The sequence below is a fragment of the Ahaetulla prasina genome, chromosome 2, assembly GCF_028640845.1.
Source record: "Ahaetulla prasina isolate Xishuangbanna chromosome 2, ASM2864084v1, whole genome shotgun sequence".
Taxonomy (NCBI): domain Eukaryota; kingdom Metazoa; phylum Chordata; class Lepidosauria; order Squamata; family Colubridae; genus Ahaetulla; species Ahaetulla prasina.
The window spans coordinates 168079278-168093687 of record NC_080540.1 but is presented as its reverse complement, the minus strand read 5'-3'; the positions used below and the strand labels follow the sequence as shown (position 1 = coordinate 168093687).

Below are 14410 nucleotides of genomic sequence, written 5' to 3'. Positions count from 1 at the left end.
CACACACTGGTGATCTCATTACATAATTGCCCTGCCCAGTGTGACCATATATTATCACCTGCCCCAAATTAGAGGCTTTTTGGAACATGCTACAGTATTAATATCCATTGTGGCTTTTCACAGGAAAAGCTTACCCAGCACCAGACATATTTGGCACAGCCTATTGCTTGAAGTCTGCACCTATGGGCTGGTATCTGTGACACAAGATTTGCATGATGGGATTCTTCTTGAATGAAGATCAAGTGAACATGGGAGAAAGCTCTCTGTCTACTGGTACTCAGCTGGGGATTATCTTGTGTGCTTATAGATTTCTCTTTTTCCTATAGTTTATTAGGACTGGCCTTACTCCTCTGAGGGGAAGACCTCTGGCCATCTTTCCAGAAGAACTGAGAATGCTGAGTAAACAGGAAATGAGCTGGACAAATCACTGAGCTATCCTTCTCCTGAAAGGCCCCAACCATGTAATCCTTCCTTATGCTGTGAGGACTGTAGCAAAATCTTAGGAGATATTAGAAAAGCTAATGGGGCAGGAAACTGCCCAAGGGTGCTTGCGTTAGTATCCCATGGCAATAGTGCAGCAGCTCCAGATGTTTCGGCCATGGTTGTGCACAGTGGTGAAATCCAATTTTTTTTACTATCGGTTCTGTCGGCGTGGCTTGGTGGGCATGGCAGGGGAAGGATACTCCAAAATCTCCATTCCCTCCCCACTCTGGGGCCAGGCAGAGGTGGTATTTTCCAATTCTGCGAACTGCTCAAAATTTCCGCTACCGGTTCTCTAGAACCTGTCAGAACCTGCTGCTGGATTTCAGCCATGGTTTTTATTTATTTATTTATTTATTTATTCGAATTTTTATACCGCCCTATCTCCCGAAGGACTCAGGGCGGTGTACAGCCAAATAAAAACATAAGAATAATACAAATAAAAACAACAATTAAAAAACTTATTAATTAGGCCGAAATTAAAATATCACTAAAATAGTATAAAATCCCATTAAAACTAAATTTAAAAGTAAAAACCCTAGGCTAGCCCTGCGCAAATAAATAGATGTGTCTTAAGCTCGCGGCGGAAGGTTCAGAGGTCGGGAAGTTGGCGCAGCCCTGGGGGAAGCTCGTTCCAGAGGGTGGGAGCCCCCACAGAGAAAGCCCTTCCTCTGGGTGTCGCCAGTCGGCACTGCCTGGTGGACGGCACCTTAAGGAGTCCCTCTCTGTGAGAGCGTACGGGTCGGTGGGAGGCAATCGGTGGCAGTAGGCGGTCCCGTAAGTAACCCGGCCCTATGCCATGGAGCGCTTTAAAGATAGTAACCAATGGTTGTGCAGCTGCAAGTGTGTATGCTAGATATGGTGAATGGTACGCAAAGTAATCCCTCTGTGCCCAATCCTATTTCATTAAGGACCTCTCCCGTTTTGAAACAGAGTGTAATGTTGCAGAAATATGCCAGCAAAAGATTTAATAAGAACTTCTGGTTCAAGAAAAGAATAAAGGCAAATTAAGACTTGCCACAATCCGCAAAAGGTTCTTCATTTCTAGTTGTCTAACAATTAGCATTACCAGATGCATGTTTGCAACTGGTTGGGAAAGTCCCCAGTTCATCAACAGAGCATACCAATAGAAACATTCTTATTTTATTTATTAAATTTATATGCCAGCCGTCCCACTCTGAAAAAACAAGTCTATTCTTATAAACCAAATTTCCTCCTCCTGCAAGTCTCATTACCCAAAAACTTAATATTGTAACTGGAGGAAACTATGGTAGGAACCTGTGTGGTGGAAATCTCCCAGTAAACCTTATCACTTAATTGAAGAAGTAATTATTTACCACATTTGGTAATGTCTAATAGCAACAATGAACTCTCTTCTTCTGAATTAGATTGCTGCAAAAGAAGCCTTAAGGGACAAACAAGGAATGAAATCCACTGTGAATGAGCTGGTGGAAATCAAGGTGTTACTAAAGCACAAAGTTGAGTCTACCAGGCTGATAATATTGGCCATTAATGCTCTGCCGATATGCTTCACGTTAGAATTCTTGGCCTAGCTTCATAGACTGTGCTAAGCCTGCAGTTTTAGCTATGCTTTCTTATGCTGTTTACTATGCCATATAAAGCATGCTTTCCAACCACAGTGACTAAGCTCCCTGCTTTGCTACTGCTGTATGATGGCTTTCAGGAGAAGGAAGTGCCTGGTCTGTTGAGTAATGTATCGAAGCACCATCAATGCAGGTAATCCAAGGATGAACTTGCAACTCAGGAGAGATCTGGTAGGATTCACAAGCAGCAGCAGGACTCTGTCTTGACTTAAAGCAGCTGCTGTTTTGGTGGTCTTTGGTGGATGATTGGTAAAATCCCAACAACTTCCTGTGAGCATCAACTGATCTCTGTTCTTCTCTCTCTGCTTGTAAACATCTTTGCCTGCCTGCCCGTCTGTCTGCCTCCTTGGTAACCTGTCAGTTGTATCCTGTATTATGTTCGCTTAATTGAAGGAGCCATCTCAGCATGACAGCAAGTGTGATGTTACTGCTATAGGTTTTCTTGAGTGAATGCAGTCAGTTCTGGCTGTTCACTGGTCATGACTCATGCTGGTTTTTCCCTCCCTAAGCAGCCTCTTTTATGGTGTAAACCAGTGGTTCTCAACCTTTATAGTGCTGCGACCCCTTTAATACAATTCCCCACGATGTGGCGACCCCAACCGTAAAATTATTTTCGCAGCGATCTCAGTGTGCCTAAGCAGCCGCAGAAGGGGGGGGGAAAGCAGCAAACTGGGTTTTTTTTTAATTTATCGCGCCTGAAGCCATATTGGCTAGCTATCTGAACTGCTTGCGATTGCCTTGAGGACGGAGGCATTAAAGCAGAGACTCCTCCCCTATTAAGTTTATTGCGCCTGAAGCCAGATTAGGCTAGCGATTGGGAGTGATTGCTTGTGGAGTCAACCATTGGAGCGCGATTCTTTGACTCGCAAGTATACTTCCCATATTTCCAATGGTCTTAGGTGACCCCTGTCAAATCATTATTCGACCCCCAACGGGGTCGCGACCCACAGGTTGAGAACCGCTGGTGTAAACCTTTTATGAAGGGTATTTGAGCCCTGGTGGTGCAGTGGTTAGAATGCAGTACTGCAGGCTACTTCTACTGACTGCTGGCTGCCCACAATTTGGCAGTTCAAATCTCACCAGGCTCAAGGTTGACTCAGCCTTCCAATCTTCCCAAGGTCGGTAAAATGAGGACCCAGATTGTTGGGAGACAATATGCTGACTCTGTAAACCGCTTCGAGAGGGCTGTGGAACGGTATATCAGTCTTAAGTGTTATTGTTGTTGCTATTGCTATTTCTACTCCGGCCTCAATAACTGATTTAAAGCACCTCACTGCCCTTCTCATGACATCATCAATTGTGTTGACCAAACTCCTCCCATTTGACCAATAGATGGAGGTGATCAGCAGCAAAGGGTCCCCCTCCCCTTACCACATGTATTCTAACTTTGCACTGGATTTTGTTTTCTTGGGAATTAAAAGTAATAATCGCCCTACTCTGATGAGAGCTGAAGCTCTTCTGTTCACTTTGAAAACAAAGATAAAATGGTGCTAGGAAGAGAGATCACAATATCCTGGTTCTAGTGTGGAGGAAAGGATTGAGGAGTGGGAGTGTGGGACAAGGAGCAAATTCCCACCAATAGGAAATGCTCCTTCTCCAACTTCACTTGTATCAGTTGCATTTGCCATGATTCCTTCTGCATGGCTACTGAGCTGTAAATTAATCAGCAGCTGATAAGTGGGAAAGGACCATGAAGGACAGAGATGATCAAGGAGTGGTGCAGAAGCCTCCTATATGGAATGTCCTGAAGGTTATCAAGGACTTGGTTGGGATTAATTTTTTTTTTAATGGAACAAATCAAGACGCCCATGAAAATGCTTCTGTAAGTCCATTCACATCTCAGCAAAACAGCAAGTTTGGTGTTACAGGTAATCCTTGACTTAAAACAGCTCATTTACCATCTGCTCAAATGGTACTGAGAAAAGTGACTTATGACCATTTCCCACGTGATCAAAAGTCAGATGCTTGGCAGCCTTCTGACCAGCAAAGTCAATGGGGAATCCAGATTCCTTTAACCCTGTTACCAACTTAACAAATGCAATGATTCACTTAACAACTGTGGCAGGAGAAGTCGTAAAATGGAGAAAAGCTCAATTAACAAAAAAATTTCACTTAGCAAGATAAATTTCGGGTTCAATTCAGAGGTGGGTTTCAGCAGGTTCTGACCAGTTCTGGGGAACCTTGTAGCAGAAATTTTGAGTAGTTCGGAGAACCGGTAGTAAAGATTCTGACTGGCCCTGCCTCCATGTATTCTCTGCCTCCCAAGTCCCAGCTGATTGGGAGGAAATGGGGATTTTTGCAATATCCTTCCCCTGGATTGGGGAGGGAATGGAGATTTTACAGTATCCTTTCCCTGCCACACCCACCAAGCCACACCCATAGAATCGATAGTAAAAACCTTTGAAACCCACTACTGGTTCAATTGTGGTTGAGGGCAACCTGTATATTGTTATAGGTTTTCTTGAGTGAATACCATCAATTCTGGTTGTCCCATGAATGGTATTCGCATCTAGGTTAGGTGAATTTCAGGTGTACATATTAAAAAGTCTATGATGGGACATAATAAACTCTTGGGAGAACCTGAAAACAGAATTTTGAGCATCTAAAAGCAGCAGCTTTTTTTCCTGAACTAAACTGCTGACGCTTTGTCTTTATCTGGATGCAGACCAGAAGGGAAATCCTTCTTTCAAGTTATTTTGTTTTTTAACAATCCTGAGACAGGAAGGATGGAATTGGTACATTTGTGTGGCCAACCTATCAAGTGCTTCAGGTTTTGGAACATTTCTTTGTGATAACTTTGCATTTTACTTCGATGTCTGTGGGAGAATTTTCATATTAAAATACTGGATTAAAGCTGAACACTGTAATAGAAGGGGGGGGGGAAATTGGGATCCCGGGGAATGCACATTTTTTTTTTCAAAGCTATATTTGAGGCGGTTAAGTATCACAAGAGGCAGGGCAACAGTTTCAAGAGGGAGGCCAAATACTCTTAATTTCTCCTCTTTTCTCCTCCTTAATTGTGCCACTGTAATTAGGCAGTTTGCATTGGCTTTGACAGTTTTTAGCAGGCTTTAAGGGACCACAAAAGAGAGGATGAAGCACCATATGTTACCCGCCATCTGTCAACTCCTGCATCAATTAGCAGCCCTTTGATGACCACTTGGCTTCTGTGCTTTCGGCATTGCTGAGAGTTGGTCATGGCTATTGCTGAACAATTGTGTCGAAATGCCCAGGAATGTAATTAGAAGGACAGTCTCTTGGATAAGTTTTCCAAAACCTTTTGATTTAGGTTTCATGTACAAAAGATGGGGGTTTGCCTAACCAACCATTTTCCAAGCAGGTCAGCAGCCAAGAAGGAAGAGGGGGGCTGGGGAAGGATGCCCAGGCATCTACATACCTTTTTGCTTTTCTACCAAACAGAGCTGGAAAGCCCAAAGCAAGGAAAAGAAGGGGATGGGTGAGAGCCAGGAAATGACATTAATCATAAAGTATGGCAAGGAAACAGACCGGATTAGTTTTCCTCTTTACAATGATGAGCCGTGCATGGCAGGGAAGCCAGCCAACTAATTTGCTGGCCACAGTGAAACAGGCAATATTCCTGAGTTTTGTTCTCAGGAAGGCAGGGGAGTGACTTTTTTTTTTTTTTTTTAAAGCACTGATAGCTTGACAAATCCTATTTTCGTTCCTGACCTCCGGAGCCCTGCCTTCTATTCTTAAGCTTTGACCAATTCCCATCTGATTTTCCGGAGTTAAGGAACACTGTGTCCAGCTGGCTGGGAACCTCCCATTCCTTACACAACTTAGTTGTGCAGGAAGTTGGAGAACACTGCTGTGATTGCCCCTAGATTAACCATAAACTGCCGAAGACTGTGTTTTTTAGGAGCACTGCGGCTCCATTTTAATTTCGAAAGGATTGCTTTGAGAAGAGAATGGGAGGAATTGACTCAGAGGCCTTGCTTCCTTCATGCACAGTGGTCTGTCAGCAAATCCCCTGTAGCATGTCTGTTCTTTCTCCTGTATCTCGGCATCCTCTCTTGGATGAGCAGTGATAAGAATGGGCAAGTTTTGCTTGGAGGCCTCCAGCCTCTCATCCTTAATCAGAGGCCGCCAAAGGCACAGGCAGGATATGGTTGGAATGGAGCTGTGCTTGATACCAATTTCCTTAGAAAAACCTGGTGGATTGATTTTTCTTATGCCCAGAATCCTGTTTACGATGATTAGTCTGCTGCAGGATATAGCTTGGCTCAGTTGCACCACTTTCTGAGCCTTGTGTTTCTCAGCACAAGGCCTTTGTGGTGTGTCCATTTGGAGTTGATTTAACCTTTCTTTCTTGTCAGCCCCACATAGAAATGCATGCACCGCAAACCATATATGCTCCTAACCGCCGTGTTTGCAGGGTGACAAAATATGCATTACGACATCAAAGGCGAGGATGGGAATTGTGGCTTGTTGTGATGGGCATTTTGTCAATTGTTCCCCTTTCCCCCCCTTTGAGATCCCCTACAACTCAAATTGCTGGTTTGTAACTTGGTAGTCCTCAACTTACCACTGTTCATTTAATGACTGTTCAAAGTTACAAGGGCACTGAAAAAAGTCACTTATGATCATTTTTCACACTTGCGGCCTTTGTAGCAGCCCCACGATCAGGTGGTCAAAAATCATATGCCTGGCAATTGGTTCATACTTATGACCGTTGCTGTGTCCTAAGGTTATGTGATCCCCTTTTGCGACCTCTTGACAAGCAAAATCAACGGGGAAGCCAGATTCAATTAATAACCTTGTTACTAACTTATCAACCTCAGCGATTCACTTAACAACTTTGGCAAGAAAGGTCATAACATGGGGCAAAACTCACATAACAAATGTCTTACTGAACTAACAGAAATTTTGGCTGCAATTATGGCCGTATGTTGAGGACTGCCAGTAGACGGAGAAGTATTCTAATTGAACATTGATATTGCAAGAGAAAATTTTATAAAAACATTGATCTTGATTCTATTTAAAATGTACAATCTCGGAGGTTGAGGACTTAGCAGGACAGAAATCCAAGAAGCCTCTCTCTCTCTCTCTCTCTCTCTCTCTCTCCCTCCCTCCCTCCCTCCCTCCCTCCCCTTCTCTCTCCCTCACTCACTCTATATATATGTTATATATATATATAATATAAAAGTATAGCTATGCATGCCTGCATGTGTAGGGCTGCCAAAAAAAAGCTTCTTCCCTCTGCAATTTGTGTCTGTTCTCTCATTTGTGTTTGTTTCTAGTTGTCTGCGTAGATCCTTCTCTCCCCCAACTGTGTGAAAGGGAAGTGGAACTTGCCATGCCCCATATTCCTCTCTCTTGGGAATGGACTGTCCCTTTCTGCATCCCATGTCTGTGACTGAAGTCAACATATAAAGGATACCAGCCTTCCTTGTGTATTGCCTCTCCTGTATGTTGGGCTTTATCCTGCTTGCCCATTCTTCCTAGGCCAGCCAGATGTCAGCGTTCCAGAAAACCCCCTCCCCAAGTAAAAACTTTGAAGCAGGCTTTGGAAGCCATACTAGGCCGGAAGCTTCCCTGCTGCCACCAGAGAAGAGAATAGCCTGAGCCAGTGATTCGGTCAAGCCATTGCTACAAGGATGCATTAAGGACCGGTGCACAATTTATGCCTAGTAGAGGAAGGCCAATTTTTGTGACTCAGCGTGGCTGCCAAGACCACATCATTCCCTTCTGCCCCCTTCTTTCGCACTTTTTTGCCCTTTTCATCGTCTATCTTTCGGCTGCTGCAAAATATTGCCTACTTCTCTTATTCCTCTGTCTGTGTGATGTTCCTCCATGCTTCTCTCTGTCAGCTCAGTCTTCACTCCTGGCTGAATAGCATAATAAGCTCTTCATTCTTCATGTTCAAACCCTTCCTTCCTTCCTTCCTTCCTTCCTTCCTTCCTTCCTTCCTTCCTTCCTTCCTTCCTTCCTTCCTTCCTTCCTCCTTCCTTCCTTTTCCTGCTTTCCCGTTCAGACAACACTCAAGGCCCGATAAAAATACAAACAATAAAGCAAAAACAGTGGTGAAATCCAATTTTTTTTTACTACCAGTTCTGTGGGCATGGCTTGGTGGGCGTGGTGTGGCTTGGTGGGCGTGGCTTGGTGGGTGTGGCAGCAGAAGGATATTGTAAAATCCCCATTCCCTCCCCACTCCAGGGGAAGGATACTGCAAAATCCCCATTCCCTCCCCACTTCTGGCGAAAGGATATTGCAAAATCTCCATTCCCACCCCACTCTGGGGCCAGCGAGAGGTGGCATTTGCCGGTTCTCCGAACTACTCAAAATTTCCGCTACCAGTTCTCCAGAACCTGTCAGAACCTGCAGGATTTCACCCTTGTGCATAAGAGTTAAAACAATGCAGTTGAAAACCAAATCAGTTCAGCCAACAATTAGTGAAAGAGAGATGCATAGTTTTGCCATTTTTCTAAAGATACAGTCAGGGCCAGACATTTCTTATGGAATACATTTCTTCTCTGCATATGAGACAGATAAGCTTCTAAAGTGCAAGCAGTGTGGAATAAATAATAGTAAATGGAAATTAATAGCATTGTAACTGGGCAGTATATATAATTAAATATATAACTAAATGCATCTCACTATTACTCCTTCCAGGCTCGTTACAACTATGGCCATTTTGTCGGGGAAGGTTAAATTGGTCAAACTGGACAAATACAAATGGTCCTTGATTAGCAACTGCCTCATTTAGTCACCATTTGCTTAATACAAAGCTGATGAAAAAAAGTAATTTTGCAACCAGTCCTCACATTTATGACCTTTATAGGTCTGTAAAGCAAAGGAAAGCTGAAGTAAAATGATAAAAACAGTTGTAGTTTCAACCAGCGACCAGTTCACTAACTGAATTTCTGACCATAGTCCAAATTGTGGTCACTAGACAAGGACTAACTTTACTGTAAGTTCTAAGTGGCTCAACCTAGGTAGAGAAGGCATTTTCCAGCATTACGATCTGATAAAATGAATTGGTTGATTGAATTGGAGATGCCAGGAATGAGATCTTCTTGAGTACAAGCAGTGCTCGACTTATGACCACAATTGAGCCCAAAGTTTCTGTTGTTAAGCAAGACGGTTGTTAAGTGAATTTTGCCCCATCGTTAAGTGGATTTTGCCCCTTTCTTGACTCATTTGTTAAGTGAATCATTGCGGTTGTTAAGTTAGTAACACGGTTGTTAAGTGAATCTGGCTTCTCCATTGACTTTGTCAGAAAGTCGCAAAAAGGGATCACATAACCCTGGAACACTGCAACCGTCATAAATATGAGTCAGTTGCCAAATGTCTGAATTTGGATCATGTGACCATGAAGATGCCACCACAGTTTAAGTATGAAAAATAGTTATAAGTCACTTTTTCAGTGCCATTGTAACGTTGAAAGGTCACTAAACAAACTGTTGTAAATTGAGGGCTACTTGTGCAAAAGCAGAAGAAGTTTGCTTCCTGTAATGCTAACCTATTCTATATGGATACTGTTTCCCATGTCTCCCCCCCCCCTGCAGAGATGAGCATTCTTTAGCCCTGGAATCACCTATTGCCCTTAAAAGTTTTTGGGTTGGGGTGTGTGTGAGAATTTTGGAGGCACAATCAGTAGTGGTGTTTCCTGCCATTCTAAGGCAGGAAGCATACAAAACTGAACTGTTATGGTTCAAAGAAGCTCAATACAGCTTCAAATAAAAATGTTCCACCTGCAAAACACCTGAGGAAGAAAAATAAAAATAAATTTCCACCTCAGTTTTGGGCTCCTTCACCTTCTATAGGTCTTGCCTTGCACAAAAACACTTTTGATGTGGCTTCTGGCCATCAAAAATTGCCTAATTCTTTCCTCACATAATCCGTACCACACCTTTCTTCTTCCTCTGCTCCACCCATTTTATAAAAAGCATTGTTCCAGATTCTGGCAGACCGAACTTTACCTCAGAAGAGGCCCCCGGGTTACATTTTTTAAAATTCCCATAATGAGTTTGGACGGCGAAATGTCTATTTTCTGTGATACCAAATCTCAACCCATATAGGTTGATGTAGGGTAAACATAGGCCGTTCACATGACAGCCCTGTTGTATAGCTGGGGAAAAAGCAATTCAGCTGACACATAATAGCAGTCACTCATTTCACAGCAGTACAACCAAGTTCAGTGAGTAAACATGTTGTTCTGGACTCAGTGCAAGGAGGAGGAGGGGGGAGAACTGCTGCCCCACTCCGCGTGGAGTCCAATTACGAAAGAGCCATCAACCGACCAGCTCCTTACTTTGGTTAACCACCTCCGCTCGAGCCAAAAGCTGAGGACGCCTGGCGCAATCCTGCCATCCAAACTCGGCATCCTTCTCCACAACTTGGTGCAGATTTGGTGAATGCAGGTGAGGCGAATAGCTTGGGCTGTGCTGTGTGCCTTCTGTATGTGCGTGTCCCTTGTTTGTATGAGAGATGCCCTCCTGTTTGATCAGGGAAGCTAACACGACTTTTTTCAGTGAATACAGATGGATCTCATTTGAGTCCCTTTGGAAAGATTTTATGCTGTGAGTGTGCAGCTCCATCCCATTTGTTGTTTTTTTTCAGCCTCAGTCTGATATTGGCTGTGATGACAGGAATTCATGGAGTTGAAGTCACCTGGATTCGTACCAGAAATTACAAGAGCTGTCATCCCGTATATCCAGAGGTCATCCAGTTTGGGATGATCATATTCAACGTCTCTTTATATGGACATGATTACCTTTTGTGTGAATTATGACATCAGGGAGTTAAAGGACGGGTTTCCTGGAATGGCTATGTTTTTAGCACTTTTTCTGCATTTAAGCCTTGTTATTAGCAATTGTTTGAGCCAGAAGTTGGATAAATGGCTAGGACTGAGTGCACTTACTCCCGTGTTTTCTCCTAAAGGACTTTAGGAGACAATCTTCGTGGACAGAAAGATTCAGAGCATTGAGAGGAAAAATGGAAAGGTTATCACCGTGGAGTGAGAGATTGCAGAATAGTGCATGCCACTGATACTATAATGATTTCACATGTACTGTATTTTTCGGAGTATAAGACGCACCTTAGTTTTTGGGGAGGAAAATAAGAAAAAAGCTGATTGGCAGGTGGATCGGCCTCCCGGAATACCCCCAATCAGCTGTTCCCAGAGATGAATTTTAGCAACAGGTTCCTTGGTTGTGAGTTCTGTGCCTTGCTTTTTTTTTGCCTTTTTTCCTGCCTCTGAAACTTCTGAAACTCCATTTCAGAAAAAAACTTTTGTTTCTGCCTCTGAAACAGCTTCAGAAAAAAAGCCTCTGAAGCTCTGTTTGGGAGCTTTTTTCCTGAAGCTCTATTTGGAGGCTTTTTTTCTGAAGCTCTGTTTGGTGGCTTCTTTTTTGAAGCTCTGTTTGGGGGCTTCTGATGCTTTTTTCAGTCTCTGAAAACTCTGTTTGAGAAGCTGGGCGGGGCTACATTCAGAGTATAAGACATACCCAGATTTTCAACCTGTTTTTTTGGGGGGGAAAAGGTGTGTCTTATACGCCAAAAAATACAGGTACTTTATTTAAAAGACAAATGGAACCATTTGTGGGCCTTTGTTTTGTGTGACATATTTGGATGGATAGATGGATGGATTGTTGGACGGATGGATGGACGGACAGACAGATGTGTGTCACTAACATGCACATACACACACATGAAATCAATATATAATTATATACATGCTGTAAATATATTAAAATAATACATTTAAGCTGCTAGTTATGTAGCTCTTTGTCCAGGTTGTAGAGAATCTTATCCCATTTGGCAAGGAGTCAAACATAACATCTGGATGGGAAAGGAAAAGAAGAAGAAGAAAGTGTGGCCCAGTGTGTATCTTATCAAAACGGAGCCAAGGTCAACCAGGTTTGAACTCCCATTCAACCCAACAGTTCACTGGATGAGCTGCTCATACACTTTCAACTAAACCTTGTTCACAAGATGGTGGTGAAGCTAAAATGGTTGGAGAGTGACCCAGGTAGGATACCATGAGGACTTTGAGAAAAAGGAACCAAATGAATTAAAGTAAATAGGTTTATTAGAACAGGATTTCTTAAGAGTTCATCATCCTCTTTAACTATCTCTGCCGAAAAGACAAGGAGCTTTGGGTCAATCCATAGAGATGGGAATAGTCAGCTCTAACATTCAGATTGACTTCTCTTCCTCCTTCCCCCACAGAAAGTCCACACTGGAACATCCCCTCAGCATATTGGCCATAGTAAGATCTAGGCCTGATTTTTAAGATGCCGGCAGTGTGATTTTTAAGCCATTGCTCTGCCCATGTGAACTGCCAAGAAACTTGGTCAGAGTTTGCTGCTCTATGTCCCAAACAAGCTGGTCAGAGAAACCCAAATATGTAAGTTGGAAAAGTTCTTGGCAGACCCTCTTCTGCTGACCACACAGAGGGAAAAGGGCAAGAACCCTTTGCTGGCAATTCCAAGCAAGTTACCAGAAGGATTGAGAAGTCATAAAAGCTTCTATAGCTCGAATTCTTCACAAATGAAAGAGGAATTGTACCTTGTCCAAACAAATGCATTTGCTCTGTAATAATTAAAATGTAGTCCAGAGACTACATGGGTTGACAGCCATTTTTCCCCACTTTTCTTTCGATTTTGTAATTTTCATTTGAGCTGACTAAAGCCCGTAAGAACAGGGGTGCTATTCAGCAGATTCTGACAGGTTCTGAAGAACCAGTAGTGGAAATTTTGAATAGTTCAGAGAACCAGCAAATACCACCTCTGGCTGGCCCCAGAGTGGGGAGGGAATGGGGATTTTGCAGTTTCCTTCCCCTGCCACGCCTCCCAAACCACACCCATTAAGCCACACCAAGCCACCAAGACACACCCACAGAACCAGTAGTAAAAAAATTTGAATTCCACCACTGCGTAAGAGGATTCTAGTCACCAATAAATGTAGATAACGTATTTTTTTTCTAATCAAAGCAGTCAATTTATCCATTTCAGCACAATTGGTCAATTTTACCCACCATTCCTCCATAGTGAATAGTATCAATCTATCCATCTCTGTACATATAGTAATTTCGCCGCAGAAGTTCGTATATGGAAAGAATCTTCTGTGGCTTATTTTTTTCTGACTGTTAACAGCTCTGCTTCTGTGGTAACAACTTTGTTTTCCCAGCAAGAGGATCTCTAACAAAGAGCACAATTCATAGCTATTTATAGTTAAGGCTGCTGCCATGCTGGGCCCTGGATGAACGGTCCATTCACTAGGTCTTGTGTACATTACAGCTTCATACAGAGCGCCCTTTGGTCTTGTCTTCCTTTATTTGCAAGGAGAGAACTACGTATCCCACGAAACCTCTTGATTGCTAATCTGTTCAGGCCACTCTATCCTTTCAGCCCTTATGTCATCAGGGCGAGTACCTGCGCTATTCCCAATCTCACCCTAGAAGGCTTGCTGGGTTGCGTTGCTCTTGCTTCTTTTGGAGCTTTTGCTGAGAGAAAATCATTTTCTTGTAATGACCCATTGCTCCTCCTTTCTTGCTACCAACCATGAGCAAGCCAGCTAATCAATTGTTTGTTTGGGATACTTTCTTCAGCTAGCATCTGCGTTTCTTCCATTGAGTTGCCTGTGGCTTCAAGCAAGATCAATTCTGGCACATGGAAGGCTCCTTTCTCATTTTTCTGTTCACCGGAAAGGATTTTCCACCTCTGTTTAGGAGTGGATTGCCTTTTCTCTATTATTTAATTACTTTGCATCTTGCTTTTTCCTCCCAAAAAGCTCAAAATAGCATATCAAATGCCTACTTTCCCCTACTTTACTTTCAGCAGAGCCCTAGGAAGTAAGGGGAAGCTGGGAGTGTGAGGCATGCCATGTCAGCAACATCCCAGCAGACCCAATTTGCTCATCCTCTCTATCCTCACTGTTGCCACTGTAAATCTTGAGCTGGTGGTTATGACCAAGAAGCCTAGCCAAAAGCAAAAGTTAGAAGGAATGAATGTAAACAGGCATTCATCTTGAAACAGAGGCAGAGAAAAGCTTAGAAATTCTAATGTTTTAACTTGGTTGTTTTGTTTATTTAGGGAGGGTTTTTTCTGTTTTTTTCTGACATACCACCACTGGATCATAGGCATAGCTTGAGAATCTCCAGGGTCAGTGGCAGGGTTTTCTCCCATGTTGTAGGACTCTGGTTGGCCGAGTATTGTGGGTGAATGGGAATTTTAATTTAGATCTTTCTGGTCTGTATCTTGCTGGCTTTCCCCACAAGCACTCTGTTTGACTCCAGAATCTGGCAAGACTTGATGTACATTAGCCTTCTGCAACCTGATGCTCTCCAGATGTTTGGTGAT

At 43.1% G+C, this 14410-nt stretch overlaps 1 protein-coding gene across 5 annotated transcripts in view; it reads left to right on the top strand.

The window, feature by feature from the left end:
* The window catches only part of TNS2 (tensin 2), a 166208-nt gene that overhangs the window by 58099 nt on the left and 93699 nt on the right, over window positions 1–14410 (top strand). The window contains exon 1 of one of the 5 annotated variants that reach the window (XM_058167069.1): window positions 10280–10468. The exons of the other annotated variants lie outside the window; for them this stretch is intronic. Within the exon in view, the coding sequence (XP_058023052.1) occupies window positions 10463–10468 (6 nt within the window). The 5' untranslated portion in view covers window positions 10280–10462. Of the gene's footprint in view, window positions 1–10279; window positions 10469–14410 lie in introns of those variants that run through there. 5 annotated transcript variants of the gene reach the window in all.